Source organism: Myxocyprinus asiaticus, chromosome 4 (assembly GCF_019703515.2).
Source record: "Myxocyprinus asiaticus isolate MX2 ecotype Aquarium Trade chromosome 4, UBuf_Myxa_2, whole genome shotgun sequence".
Lineage (NCBI taxonomy): Eukaryota > Metazoa > Chordata > Actinopteri > Cypriniformes > Catostomidae > Myxocyprinus > Myxocyprinus asiaticus.
In genome coordinates this window covers 30,693,250-30,708,468 of record NC_059347.1, presented here as the reverse complement: position 1 = coordinate 30,708,468, position 15,219 = coordinate 30,693,250, and the positions used below count along the sequence as shown (strand labels likewise).

Genomic DNA, 15,219 nt, shown 5'->3' with positions numbered 1-15,219 from the left:
AGAGGAAGGGCCTTATCTTCCTGATATTGTAGAGTGTGAATCTAAATGATCGTACTGTATTTACAATGTACATTTTTTTTGTTTGTTTTATTTCTTACTTCTCACATATATTCCCTCTGTTGTGATAATTCTCACATACACAAAACAAATAAATAATATACATATACAGTACATTCAGAGGAAAGCAGATTATACAACATCAGTGGTATAACCAAAACATATCTCATAGTGTTTCAGGAATCTGTCACAAATTTTTTCAATTCAATTCAATTCAAAATCAATTTCAATCACAAAAATGCGAGAGATTAGGCTGCGAGTTAGAAAACCTTTGCTTATGCATGAAAAATGTCCCATACAAAATAAAATAGATAACAATATATTCAAATGAATAGTTGGTATAATTGTTGGAAGTGTTGCTATAGTAGCAGATAATATCTTTTAAATTAAAGGGTTGGGCAATTTCGGGGTGGCTTAACTAAAAGAGAATAGGCTATAAATTAGACCAAAACTTGAGTTGTTTCATACTGAAAATATAAATAAATAAATGGATTAATGTTTAATACTCACATTTAACAAATAAGTATTTTTAATTAGATTTTTTTATTTGAAAAAAAGCCTTTCTCTCTCTCTCTCTCTCTCTCTTTTTATTATTCGTAATTTCGCTTTTACACAGAGTAACCAAGTAATAATCTGATGGTTATGCAAGGAAAATCAATTATCCAAACTTTTTATTTATATAATTTTTTAAAGGTTTATATATATATATATATATATAAACAGAAGAAGAAGAAGAAGAAAACTGTATTTAAGTGTGTGGTTTCGCGTTTGACTGTTTTTAGTTTCATTTATTTGACCAGTGATTTCCGGTCAGCTGATAATGTGTCGTCAGTGTTTTCAAACAAAACTCCCGTGTCTGCATGTCTGCACCGTCCACTGACATCACACACCACTGCTGCCATGGGAGAAAATGATGAAAGCGAAATAATCGAGCACCACGATGATGAGGAAATGGAGAAGAGAAGGACGCCGAGAAATCACTCGCAGTCGCTTGTGGAGAGCGTCACATCGTCGGAGAAAGACAGCCACAGCAGCACGCAGTCATCACACCGTCTGCTCGCCTACAGTGATGCACTCATCTCCATCATTGCCACTGTAATGGTAAGGGGGGGAAAATCCACATTGACCTCAAAATATGTGGAAAATAGAGTTTATCATGATGCACATTGGAATAGATATCACATATGACAGACCACACGAATAGAATACAATCTAAAGCTGCTGTCTCATTGTCTATTAGTCACCTGTTCTTCTTTGGGCCCCTTGGACTATGAAATGGATGTATGATTAAGCATGTGAAAAATTAATATGTCATTAATGTTTGTGTTCACAGATATTGCCTGTCGCACATACAAAATTTCAGGATAATGAGGTGTGACAACAAATTATAATAGCCTTCATAAAATATATGAATATATAAATGTAATACAATTTGCTGTACAGTACATTATAACTTTGAAATGATATTATCTTCTCATATGCAGGAGCTGAAAGAGAGTATCCAGACTTTGCTCACTACCAAGGTTGCTGTGTACTTGATGACGTTTTTGATTGTCACTGTTGCTTGGGCTGCACATATCCGGTGAGGGTGTTTAAGCATTTGCACAGTAGAATGCATCATGTGTTCTTTTTCTGTAATCATTCCCTTTGTCCACTTGCTTAATGATTTATTTCTATAATTTGTTTGTCATCAGGTTGTTTCAGGTCATTGAGCGCATTGACGACACTCTTGCTCTGCTTAACCTGGTGAGAGCACCAACAAAGCCGAAATGATGTAGACTGAGAATGATGAATGCAAAGTAAGAGCTGTATATTTTATTTTAAAAGTGTGCAGCACTTTGCAACTTCCCATTTTTATTCTGTTTCAGGCTTGTATGATGCTTATAACCTTTCTACCATACACAGTGAGTAATATTCACTTCACGAAATGGTATTGCTAGTCCAACACAATTTGACTGTTCTGCTGTTGTTTTGTCCTGTTAGTCAAGCATTTGACCTTTTGCCCCTTTGTCTCAAGATTATAAGAATACGTTTGACCTAAAGATGTTGAAAGGAAAATAAAATGTTTGTGTCTGTTTAGAATGTTTTTTTTTTTTTTTTTAAATGTTTATTCATTATTTTGCAGTTTACCCTCATGGCGACATTTCCTGAGAATATTCTTGGCATCCTCCTCTTCTGTGCTTGTGTCATGGTGATTGGTTTAATTCAGGTGAGGGAGCCACAAAGTACCAATACCCAACAAAAGACACTTTGAGCTAACTCCATCATTAATAATGGTCCTTAATATCACAGTGGATGACAAATTGCCTTTACCTTTTTTTTAGGCATTCATATGTTTACTTTGTGTCTTCAGGCCTTGATTGTCTTGTATGGATTCAGCCGCCCTTTCCTCCTGAATGACCATATACAGATGTCACAGAATCAGGCTTATTACAAGCAGCACATCCTCAAAGTCATCATGAGGGTTCCGATCATGTGCTTCTTTGCCAGCATCTTTTCTTTAATCTTTTTCCAACTGGTTGGTGAATTGTACTTAAAGGGATAGTTTACCCAAAAATGAAAATTCTCTTATCATTTACTCATCCTCATGCCATTCCAGATGTGTATGACTTTCTTTCTTCAGCAGAACACAAATGAAGATTTTTAGAAGAATATCTCAGCTCTGTAGGTCCATACAATGCAAGTGAATGGTGATCAGACCTTTGTAGCTCCAAAAATCAAATAAAAGAAACATAAAAGTAATCCATATGAATCAAGTTTAAATCCATATCTTCTGAAGTGATATAACAGGTGTGGCTGAGAAACAGAACGATATTTAAGTCATTTTTTACACTAAATCTCCACTTTCACTTTCAGATGTAAAAGTTAAAAAAAATACTTTTGATCTGTTTCTCAGCCACACCTATCATATCGCTTCTGAAGATACAGATTTAACCACTGGAGTCATATGGATTACTTATGTTTCCTTTATGTGATTTTTGGAGCTACAAAGGTTTGGTCACCATTCACTTGCATTGTATGAACCTACAGAGCTGAGATATTCTTCTAAAAATCTTAATTTGAGTTCAGCAGATGAAAGAAAGTCATACAATTCTGGGATGGAATGAGGGTGAGTAAATGAGAGAATTTTCATTTTTTGGTAAACTACCCCTTTAAATAGTATATTAACATGTACAACACAAGGAATCATTATTACGTTGTTACAGCAGTGTCCTTTTGATATATACAACAAATATATATATATATATACACACACACACATACAGGTGCATCTCAAAAAATTTGAATATTGTGGAAAAGTTTTTTCCGTAATTTAATTCAAAAAGTGGAACTTTCATATATTCTCGATTCATTACACATGAAGTGAAATATTTCAAGCCTTTTTTTGTTTTAATCTTGATGATTACAGCTTACAGCTCATGGAAATCAAAAATCCAGTATCTCAAAATATTAGAATAAAGAATTTATAATACAGAAATATCGACATGAGAAGAGCTCTAATCAGCTAATTAACTCAAAACACCTGCAAAGGTTTCCTGATCCTTTAATCTCTCAGTCTGGTTCAGTACACACAATCATGGGAAAGACTGCTGACTTGACAGTTATCCAGAAGACACTCATTGACACCCTCCACATGGAGGGTAAGCCACAGAAGGTCATTGCTGAAAGGGCTGGCTGTTCGCAAATTGCTGTATCAAAGCATATTCATGGAAAGTTGACCAGCCTTGAGAGGTTTGTCAAGCAAAGCTGATTTAAGAACTTGGGGGAGCTTCACAAGGAATGGACTGAGGCTGGAGTCAGTGCATCAAGAGCCACCACACACAGACGTTTCCAGGAAATGGGCTACAAGTGTCGCATTCCTAGTGTCAAGCCACTCCTGAACCAGAGACAACATCAAAGCGTCTTAACTGGGCTAAGGAGAAAAAGAACTGGACCGTTGCTCAGTGGTTTAAAGTCCTCTTTTCAGATGAAAGTAAATTTGGCATTTCATTTGGAAATCAAGGTCCCGGAGTCTGGAGGAAGAGTGGAGAGGCACAGAATCCAAGTTGCTTGCAGTCCAGTGTGAAGTTTCCACAATCAGTGATGATTTGAGGTGCCATGTCATCTGCTAGTGTTGGTCCACTGTGTTTTCTCAAGTCGAGAGTCAATGCAGCCGTCTACCAGGAGATTTTAGAGCACTTCATGCTTCCATCTGCTGACAAGCTTTATGGAGATGCTGATTTCCTTTTCCAGCAGGAATTGGCACAGTGCCAAAACTACTAGTAACTGGTTTGCTGACCATGATATTACTGTGCTTGATTGGCTGGCCAGCCAACTTGCCTGACCTGAACTCCACAGAGAATCTATGGGGTATTGTCAAGAGGAAAATGAGAGACACCAGACCCAACAATACAGACGAGCTGAAGGCCGCTATCAAAGCAACCTGGGCTTCCATAACACCTCAGCAGTGCCACAGGCTGATTGCCTCCACGCCGCATTGATACAGTAATTTGTGCAAAATGAGCCCCGACCAAGTATTGAGTGCATAAATTAACATTTCAGAAGGTTGACATTTCTGTATTATAAATTCTTTATTCTAATATTTTGAGATACTGGATTTTTGATTTCCATGAGCTGTACACAAAAAAAGGCTTGAAATATTTAACTTTGTGTAATGAATCTAGAATATATGAAAGTTCCACTTTTTGACGGAAAAAAATGATCTTTTCCACGATATTCTGATTTTTTGAGATGCACCTGTGTGTGTATATATATATATATATTTATATATAGAGAGAGAGAGAGAGACAAAATGTATACCATATTTACATTTAATTACTACTACTACTTTTTTTTCCCCCTGGTAGTCCTACGTCCTTTTGGCTATCGTCATTTTCCTGCCCTATATCTCTCAGTCTTTGAAATGGATATGGAGTAAAGCCATTGGTGGTAAGCACAAAACGTGAAAACAGTTTACTCCATTATTCTAGTATTTTGTCATTCTTTTAATCTATAATTAGGGCAATGTAAATGATTTAATTTGAACCTTTATTATATCACATTTCCTATAAACCCAGGTCAGGTGGATAATAGTCCAGATTCCATGCTGTTCTACACCTACCACCCCAGCGAACCTTTGAGTAAAGAGCGAGTGGAGGCTTTCAGTGATGGGGTGTACGCCATCGTAGCCACGCTGCTCATTTTAGATATTTGGTTTGTATTATTCTATTGCTCAATTTTGTCATGACAGCAGGTTACAAACTGTTACTTGTTTAACAGCATTGGACAGTATTATAATCACTGCTGCAAGGCATGAAAGACAAGGCTTTGTTAATGTTTCTGCAAGTAAGTGAAATTTGGCAATAGAGCACAACAGTCGTGCTCCGGAAGTTAAAAAAATCCCTTCTTTTTTTTTTCAATAGGGAATTGATTTTTCATGGTTTTGCCCGATACTTTGTAATGTTGTGATTCACTATGGAGCTGGTTGGTTTGGTTCATGGCTTAGAACTCTTTCATTAAAAGAATATTGCAGGTTCAATACAAGTTAAGCTCAATCGCCAGTAGTTGTGGTATAATACGGATTACCACAAAAATGTATTTCGACTCATCTCTCCTTTAAAAAAGCAAAAATCGAGGTTACAGTGAGGCACTTACAATGGAAGTGAATGGGGACACTTTTTGGAGGGTTTAAACACAGAAATGTGAAGCTTATAATTTTATAAAAGCACTGGCATTAATTCTTCTGTTAAAACTTGTGTATTATTTGAGTGGTACAGTTGTTTAAATCGTAGTTTTTACAGTCATTTTTAGGGTTTTAGTGTTTGTTGACCATCATCATGGTAACAAAGTTGTAAACTTGGCTATAACTTTACACAGAAAAGGTTAGTAAGTGATTTTATCACACTAAAATCCTGTTTACACATACTGTTTATATGTCTTGTGGCTAAACCTTTGAAAAAGTGACTATTTTAACATTAAAAAATTGGCCACATTCACTTTTGTCAGTGCCTCATAATAATTTATGAAATTTTTTTTTGTGGTAATCTACATTATACCACAAATGCTGTCCACTGAGCCTAACTTGTATTAACCCGGAATATTTTTTTTTATGGGAAAAACACTACCGGCTGAAAAAACGGCTGAAAAGGTGGGTGGGCACTGGTGCGCTCTATTAAAGGTTATCGCAGAAACACTTAATACAGTAGCTTTCATTAATAAATCATTAACAAACATTAAATAATGCTTAAAAGATCAGAAGATGTGCATTTAAATATGAAGGTGTGAATTTAAGTTTCATGACATTTCTGTTAGCTATTTTAATGTTCTGTACATTGATAATCTGTTAAGCATTATGTAATTATATATTACTAGTTTGTTATTCTAAAGTTTTGCCATTATAATTGTAAAGTAACAAGCAGGATTTACAGCAAAAATTCACTACCACTCTTTAAACAAATTCTGTTTGAGAAACTACTGTAGATACTTACAGAAGTATTCTCTGCTGTCCTCTGTGAACAGCGAAGACAACGTGCCTGAACCCTCTGTTGTGAAAAAGCAGTTTGACAACAATCTCACCGCTGCACTTCGGGAGTACGGTCCAGAGTACCTGGCCTACTTTGGTTCTTTTGCCACAGTTGGGCTGCTTTGGTTCGTTCACCACTCTCTCTTCCTGCATGTGACGAAGGCCACACGCCTCATGGGCCTCTTCAACACCTTCTCTCTGGCCTTTGTGGGCGGCCTGCCACTGGCATACCAACTCACACATGAGTTTCCCAGAGGCTCGCGCAATGAGCTCGAAGCTGTGCAGGTCAGCTGTGTCATTATCTTCTTTGCCGGTCTCTTCCAGCTAGCTATGTGGGTGGTGGCGCTTTTCACCGAACGCGAGACATTACACCCATATGTACGCTATGGCGGTCGAGAGCACGCTTTCATGTTGGCCAAGCTCTCACTCTACCCCTGTGTGGCACTCGGGACGTTCTTTCTCACCTGTATTCTCAGCCGCTTCAGTGCGCCAATCTTTCACATGATGGAGATAGGTGTGCCGTTTGCTTTTCTTTTATTGAGGCTGCTGGTCCGTGTGACGCTGATACTGCTGAAATGGCTGTTCTGTACTGGGAGGCCTGATGTGGACCGCTTTCCGGTAGAGGAAGTGGATCCACAGTTGCCCATTAATGATATAGTTACTTAGCAGTGAATGGAGGAGACAACAGTTCCCTCCACTGTTAGGGGCTGTTCACACAGCACACGCATGGGTCTGCGCTTTTTTTAATTGTTTGTATAAGTAAACATGCACTAGACGGACGTCTTTGACCATGACGATGCACTGATTTTTTTCTCGAGATCCTGCATTCTGTTCCATTCTAGCTGTCTGTGTTTAGCTGTTTTTGAAAGCAAAAACATGTCCTTTGTGAACAGCCCCTTATACTAACTTCTAAGGATATGATAGCTAATGAAGCCCAGTTCAGATTTTCTTTCCAGGCCCATAATCTATAATAAATGATGCAACTGACAGATTTTTCTCTGTATAAGACCCTCATATTGTTAAAATCTCTCCAGTTCTTCTGTATCGTAGGCTAGAGAAAGGACTGATGGAGTGTGATGTAAGATTAGGCCGAAACAGGGTGCATCGGGCTTTAAGGTGTTTTCTGATCTCACAGCAGTGACCATTCTCTTTACAGAAATGCACAAAGCAATCAAAAATTGGTCCGTTTTTAGCCTCTTTCAGTTTCTACTAGCATGCTAAAATGTTATAAAATGTTTTCATGTTGTTGTTTTTTGTGTGTTACATTAAAGTACCCTGTGGTTTTCACTTTATTAATATGAACTACAAATGTTGCAGAGATTTAGGGACCATGATCAGATATGTTGTTTTTTAGCATTATTTTATTATTATTATTATTATTATTATTATTATTATTATTATTTTAGTTTATTTAATTAGCACTACTCTTTAACTTGATGCAATGGAAATATGACTACCTGTAAAGAGCTGGTGAGCAATTTATACAAGAAAATTAGATTTGCAGCTAGTAGGATTTCACAGGAGGTCTTAGGTTTCACATTTTACAAGGCTGAAGATCTATAGCAGCTGTGATTGAGGTCTTCAAGGCAGTAACTGGTAGCAGAAATCAGTCATACAGCCACCACATTTCCAAGACACGCATTAGTTAATGAGATGAATGCTCAAACTGTCAATGTCAGAAATGTATGAAATCTACATGTCACGTGAATATGAAACCAGTAAAGCACCTTTGAATAAGGTCCCCGTTGCACTTTACTGTACATATAGCCTAATCTGGATCCAGCATGTATAGAGAAGTCTTTGATGAGCATCAAGATGCATAAGCCATTATAAGAATTTTTGGATGTTTTTATTTTTTTGATGATTTAATTTTTTTATGGTGTTTGAGATTATTTATTTATTTATTGGTATTCATCTAAATGTTACTACCATAAAGATGTCACTGTTAAGCGCACTTGTAAAACATTTTAATTGTTTGTTTGTTACGGATTCTTTATATTTTACTTATATTTCGGACTTGTTCAAATGCAGTCTGCTTCGGTTTTTGTTTTTGCAGACTGATTGGCATTATAACTGTCTGTTCAAATGTTACAGTATGTTAAAGTACAACAAAGATACAATTTTGAGAATAAACTCAATTGCTGCTTGCAGAAGTTTCATGTTATCTTGGTGAAATACTGAAATCATGAATGTGACCAAAGTGAGAATAGGTCAAAAGTGAAGAGTTTATTCACCAAATGTAGCACTGAAATAATAATAATAACAATAATAGCTTATACTGTTTGCTTTTTCCCCAGTATTGCCCATAATTTGTTACTTTGTACACCATTTCTTCTGGTGAATATTTACTATTGAAAAGTTATCAATTTAAAACAATGAATAACACAAATCGTGCTAAGTAAATAATTTGAAACTCATTTGCTGTTAAACATCTCAACAATACAACGTTGCACAATATTAAACATTGGGTAACAACTTAAATCGTACAGCAGCTCTTAAACTAAATTGGTATTACAACTGTGACAGCCACAAAACAAGCTATAGACACCTGGCAGAGGAGGTGTGTTCTCTTTTTGGTCTGATAGGTTTTAGATTACTAGACATACAACATTCTTACATGGCTGCAAAATGTCTGTGATAAAGCTGGTTGAGCAATCTTAAAGTCTACAGGGCAGTGGATGTAGAGGAAAGGAACATGTAAACCTATTGCAGACAGGAATGAATAAGGTAAGGGGTCTTAGGGTACAATGGGGCTATAGGCACCCCTTAAGGAAATTTCACATGGGGTAAAAGGCCCCTAGGGGGTTTAAAGTGATATCGTGTAGATACTGGGGCTATAGTTATAGGGTACAATTTGTCAACTAATGCAAATCATTTTGAGACAGCAAAATGCTTTAATTAACAAATTATGATGCTTACTCAAAACGACTACTTCAGAAAAAAGTCAACCATTTCCTGTTAATTTCAACACATTTGACATTGTATTACATATCAAGTATTTTATAAACAAACTAATCTCTATTATTATCAGATGAGTCAATGTGACCCCACCTTGAACATTTTTCTTAAATCTATTCCGCCCACTTAAGAAAAACAATGTGTTTAATAGGGGCCTTTAGCCCCTGCAACATGGGGGTTGTTACCCCAAACACTATCCTTACATTTATTGGACATTTGTTGAAAATGTTTTGATTTAATGAACTTAAACAAAATATTATTTATTTTAAAATATTATTATTAAATTATTATTTTGTCTCAAAAGAAATGTGTTCACTTCAGGGATATTCATTAGCTACATAAATTTGCAACATTGAAAAAAATTATAAAAATTAGATCCAATTGCCTCAAAATCAAAATTTAGACATTACACGCAAAGAATCTTTTTTTTTTTTTTTTTTTTGCAGTGCAGTGCATAGTGACAAACAGGCATTTAAGAAAGTGCTATGGTAGTTTTTGGCACTATTTAGTGTTTTGGGAGAAAATAAAATCAATGGAGCCTTTTACCCTGCGGAGCCTTTAGCCCCGTTGTACCCTACAATGACTTTTATGTATTACAATACACACTACTGGTCCCGAATTACACTCCTGATGTGTAATTTGGGCAAAAGTAATGGACACAGTTTATTATAAATCCACTTAGGGGAAATAGTTTCACTAGAAACTTGTTTTAGCAGGGTGAAACTGTCAAGAGTAATATTATACTTCTGTTTTTTTAAAAGTGCCTTTAATTGCCATGGAAACCTAATTTCAATTGTTGATTACCATGTTGCTGGATTTCGTTCTTTAGGTTTTAGCATTTGACAATGTATATCTTAGTGTGAAGTAAATGTGACATTAGTAAGGGTGTTTATACAACAAATTTAGACAGTGCTTTGGTATACATTTGAAGATTTGTTTGCTAAACAATTCAGAAGTATTTCAGCCCATTTAAATGAACATGAAAATCCATAGTTTTAAAAAGACTATTTTAAGAGAAGCTAAACAAAACATTGCAGAAAGGACAAAGCAAAAAATAAAATGCACATAAACATCTACTTATTAAATTCCTGTGAATCTAAGAGCATGTTTGAATTTGATTAAATATCAGATATCTACTTAAAAGCACCAGTGTTGTAGATAAAACCTGAACAGCAAATTTAAAAGAGTTAAAACTGAGCCTATGGAGGCATGTAGCTACAGTGCAACTCCCTATTAGGATGGGATTAATATTACCAGGGGTTATTTTTACAGGGTGTTTTATAGTAGGTAAAACCAGCATGGGAACGTGCACTCCCTAAAAAAAAAAAAAAAACGATTTGCACAGTAGCCTACTCCCTGTCCCCATATAAAACTAATCCCATCTGAATAGGGCTTAAATCGGATGGTCAAGTAGAGGAAAAACAGCAAATTATTCAAAGATCATCTTTCTCAAAAAGGCTGTTGTGTTTCTCCCCGAAAGACCACCCACTCAAGTTATTCTCCACCCCTAGAGAGGTTTAATCATGCTGGATTTGAGTCAATAAAACAAGTCTAGGTCTTTTTGCATGTCATATTCATAACTCTATATTTTATAGAATTCAATAAGCTTTATATTTTTAAATATATGTATAATCTATTTATTCATGATCTAGTATATCATATCTATTTACAATAACTCAAGATATATGTACACAAGTGAGTATGCAGTGGACACCTTATCCACTGCTATTGTTATTCTAACACTCACACAAAGACACTCAATGTGGAAGTGAAAAGAAAACATGGCTATTTTCAGCAGTAACAGTAGGACTTGAGAACATGCTTCTGTTTCAGACTTGTTGTTTTGAATGGTCTGAGTTTAGGACACCTGTTATAAATTAAGCTCACATTTAATGTTAACCATAAGAATTATGGCATCTCAAAAATCCAAAGTCACCACCATGAGTTATTGCAGTCACAAAGCACTTCCACTTGAAATCTCACACTCCTTAATTAGGCCAGAATCACTCTCAGAACCCATACAACAATGTCACTCCATTAAAGACCCGTTCTGGACAGTGTTATACATTCACTTACCATGTGCTTTGCTCTTTTCTTTAGCATGTTCCTTGATTGGAAGACCTCAGATATTTTGTTTCTAACATTAGAGAACCACACCTCCCCCTTGTGGTCATTTTACTCTTGCATTTGGTGAGTTTTCAATGGGTTGAAAGTGAAAGTTTTGTAGCAGACCTCACTCTCTATTATTGCAGTCAGTGTAGAGTTAATTGGGAGTGTGCAAGTGCAATCACAGTCATGGGTGAATGCTTCAAGAGTTCAACATCTGGTGATGTTTGCTATGGTGGAGGTTTCCGTCATTGGGCCTCCTCCACAGCAGGGGGCAGCATGCCCTTTTCTCGCAAGTGGTTGTGCAGCGTGTTGAAGATGCTGAGTTGCTGCTCTGGTTGCAGGGCCAGCAACTGCTGTAAGACCTTACTGGGGTTTGGCCCCCTGGGTTAGAGAGAAACCACCATCAAAAACAAGAAGCAGACTTGCTTCTTTTATGCACACTGATGGTATTACAGGGAAAGCAAACACAGAAGTGCTGATATCTTATCAAAATATTATATAAAAAGTTCTAAGAACTTAATCAGAATCAATCAGAAGTAATACGATTACATCTAATTCTTGACTAGGGAAAGATATGTTCAGGAAGTCACTTCCTCACCTGATAAAACTTGCTATGTAAACATGAACAAACGTGGCCATCAGATACTGACAGTCAAAGCGATCCATTATCCCACCATGACCAGGGATGGTGTTTGCAAAGTCCTACAGAATGAGCAAGCAAAAGTTCACAATGCAACTGCAAATAAGCAGCAAGTAAAATTGCCTTCAATTACCATAGAGACTTAATTTCCTCAGTTGTTGATTGAACCAAGTTGTTGGATTTTTTTTGTTCTTTGAGTAAGGTTATAGCATTTGACAATGTATATCTTGGTGTGAACTAAAAGTATGATATTAGTAAGGAGCCTTTATACATCAAAATAGAGAGTGCTTTTGTACACGTTTGTAGATTTTTCTATTGAACTATTCAGAAGGATTTCAGTTATTTCAATGAACATGAAAATCCAGGCCTTTAAAAATATCATTTTAATTCTATTATTCAAGTGAGTGAATTCTGTGAAAATATACAAATCTAGGGTGTATATATGACTTTTACTGAATGTTAACTTACTTTGATTTTGAAAGCACGTTTGAAGCCGCTAGCAAAGAATCCACCAAATGGTCCAATAAGAGAAGCGAATGAAGAGAGTGCAATACTGTGGATCTGAAATGGGTAAAGGTTCACGGTTTTCTGCAGACAAAAGAGAAGATACAAACATCATTACCCAGCCATTACAACATTAAGAATCTTGAATCTTATGAAATCATCATCATTCTAAATTATTCTGAAATGCAGTATGCCTACAAACACCTCTTTCCAAATACTTAAAATATTATACATTGACCAGAGCTTTATAATACCACAAATAATCCCTTTAAGCCAAGATTTTGCTGTCTGAGTCAAATTTCAAAGGTGAATCTTAGCCTTTGACAAAGTTGACAGTGTCGGAAAATTTGTGTCTTAGTCATGCATTGTGACTGCTTCTACGACATCCAAATGAGATAAAGCACCCAGTCAGCTGTCAACTGGGACGATTTGGGACAGTCTTGGATATGATGTGTATCGTATAGTTTGACATTATGTCACACAGTGTACCAAAGCTTTTAACCAAGATAACTGTGATAAAAAATCATGTGTACCCGGCTTTACACTATGTAGAACTAGCCTGTCCTATACTCACCCATCTGACCACATTCTGCACCACTGCAGGCAGTGTGTATTCCTGCATTACAAACAGATTTGAGGGCTCACACTCCACTGCAAAGCGGTTTGTCTCGCTGTTGTATTCCACTGGACAAACAAAGTACTGGTACTGGGATAGCAAGTACGCAAACTGGAATGAGAGAAGAACATGGAGGTTTCCGTCAGTATTTAGCATGTGGGTTGTCAATATCTTGTGAACAGAGTTGTTGATATTGGTCAATGTTAATGGTCTGCTATTAAGAAGGGTCTAATGGCTGACTTACAAAGAAGCTGAAGACCACCGTTGCAAAAAATCCTCCAATAAATCCTTCCCAGGTCTTTTTTGGGGAGAGCTGAGGGGGAGCACAGAGGTTTAAGTACACAAATAAAATGATGTTTCTCAAGTACAATCATTCCTATGACAAAATAATAAAAATAATAAAAAAGGAATCTAGCACAAAATCGCTATTAGGCAACATCTACAATGTTGACCACTACATATGTCATCTACATGTGTCATCTACATATGACCACAAAACAGGTTCACCTTAATCAACGGTGTTCTTCCAAAGAAGAAGCCAAACAGGTAGGCCATGATGTCATTACAGATGACAGTAGATATTGGAACAATAAACCTACAGAACAGAATTACAGAGTTTAATTAAGGCACAGAAGACAAGGTGCAGTGAACAAAGTATAAAGAACCACTGGGTGAGAAGAAAGTTTAGTAAAAAAATGATTTGGGTCTGATAATTTTTTAGCTATTTAGTCATGAGATTTTGTGAAAATCCACTAAAAGATGAGGAATTTCTGAAAGGTTCATATAGGTTAAAGGTGATATTGCTGATATAATGACTGTTTTCAAACAGATTTCACAAACTCTACCCCCTACCATTGGTTAAAATCTGATAGTCCCATCTCAAACTCACGCCATTGGTTATGCCAGTGTTGTTATGTTGTGCTGGTCGGGATTCTCAAACAAAATAGAGCAATATTTTGACAGTATCATACAGCTTTTTTCAGGAAAACCAACCAATGAATGACTTAATGTCTTTACACATTAAGTTGGGGTAGAAGAAAGTACCATTGAAATAAATTACACAATTCAGCTGTGATAGTTATTCGGCTCTCATCATGTTGAACATCAGGAAAGACAGAAATGCAGTTTACAAACTCAAGTAGGAGTGTGTAGTGTGGAGAAACCTCAGGTAGGTCTATTAGGTCAGGTGAGCTTACCAGATCATTCCCTCAAACAGGTTTTGAATGACCAGATGTGACTGAGTCACCACAATCAACAAGGTCACATGGGTCCAAGCAAACTGGAATGAAAAGCACAAAAAAAAAAAAAAAAAAAAACACACACGCACGCACATACACAAAAACAGAATGAAATGTTGTCTGTTCACTGAAACAATAATAATGATAATGCACAGTGAGTTACAGCACATATCAAAGCAATCACAATCATAGCACTAAGGCAAGGCTGTGCGGTGAGCTGCCACAAAAGAGATTTTTCTATAATATATTTTATAATATACCGTTAATATTATTCCTCTGTCTCGCCATGGGAGACTCAAATGTTCTCAAATGTTAATTTAGAGATTCAGAATCCTGTACTAAGTCTATAAAATAACTTCAAGTTTAATGTGAAAATTAAATGCTCTAAAAAGTTAACAAGACTAATTGTTACAGTAATCTTTACTGGAAGGATGATCAATTGTTGAATATCTTGCTGCTGAGTCCTTAAGTGTGGTGGCTGGAATGGGTATGACCACACTTACAAAGGAAATAAAAATTTTCATGCTGACATCAGGGGTTTGAGTGAAATAATTCACAGTTTGTGCCTATTATTAGAGATGCTGAACCGCTGTTG

At 36.4% G+C, this 15,219-nt stretch overlaps 2 protein-coding genes across 2 annotated transcripts in view; one reads left to right on the top strand and one right to left on the bottom strand.

Moving 5' to 3' along the window:
• The first annotated feature begins 904 nt into the window (after positions 1-904).
• Positions 905-8,697, top strand: tmem175 (transmembrane protein 175). The gene is made up of 10 exons (XM_051696564.1): positions 905-1,158; positions 1,391-1,429; positions 1,542-1,639; positions 1,752-1,803; positions 1,926-1,961; positions 2,183-2,266; positions 2,411-2,575; positions 4,905-4,986; positions 5,115-5,250; positions 6,556-8,697. Exons 1-10 carry the CDS (start codon positions 958-960, stop codon positions 7,223-7,225), a joined length of 1,563 nt encoding a protein of 520 aa, XP_051552524.1. The 5' UTR covers positions 905-957; the 3' UTR covers positions 7,226-8,697.
• A 68-nt stretch (positions 8,698-8,765) lies between these two features.
• Positions 8,766-15,219, bottom strand: part of cds1 (CDP-diacylglycerol synthase (phosphatidate cytidylyltransferase) 1) — a 30,933-nt gene continuing 24,479 nt past the window's right edge. Inside the window, exons 7-13 of the mRNA XM_051696252.1 lie at positions 14,583-14,665; positions 13,894-13,981; positions 13,631-13,699; positions 13,345-13,497; positions 12,735-12,854; positions 12,225-12,328; positions 8,766-12,007 (exon numbers count right to left, since the gene is read on the bottom strand). Coding sequence (XP_051552212.1) covers positions 11,872-12,007; positions 12,225-12,328; positions 12,735-12,854; positions 13,345-13,497; positions 13,631-13,699; positions 13,894-13,981; positions 14,583-14,665 — 753 coding nt within the window. The 3' untranslated portion in view covers positions 8,766-11,871. The remainder of the gene's footprint in view (positions 12,008-12,224; positions 12,329-12,734; positions 12,855-13,344; positions 13,498-13,630; positions 13,700-13,893; positions 13,982-14,582; positions 14,666-15,219) is intronic.

Excerpts from the sequence above, each read along its gene's own strand:
- tmem175 (XM_051696564.1), top strand. The coding sequence starts at position 958 with ATGGGAGAAAATGATGAAAGCGAAATAATCGAGCACCACGATGATGAG. Across the intron at positions 2,576-4,904 it reads CTTTAATCTTTTTCCAACTG|TCCTACGTCCTTTTGGCTAT; the intron begins GTTGGTGAATTG and ends TCCCCCTGGTAG. Across the intron at positions 4,987-5,114 it reads ATGGAGTAAAGCCATTGGTG|GTCAGGTGGATAATAGTCCA; the intron begins GTAAGCACAAAA and ends CTATAAACCCAG.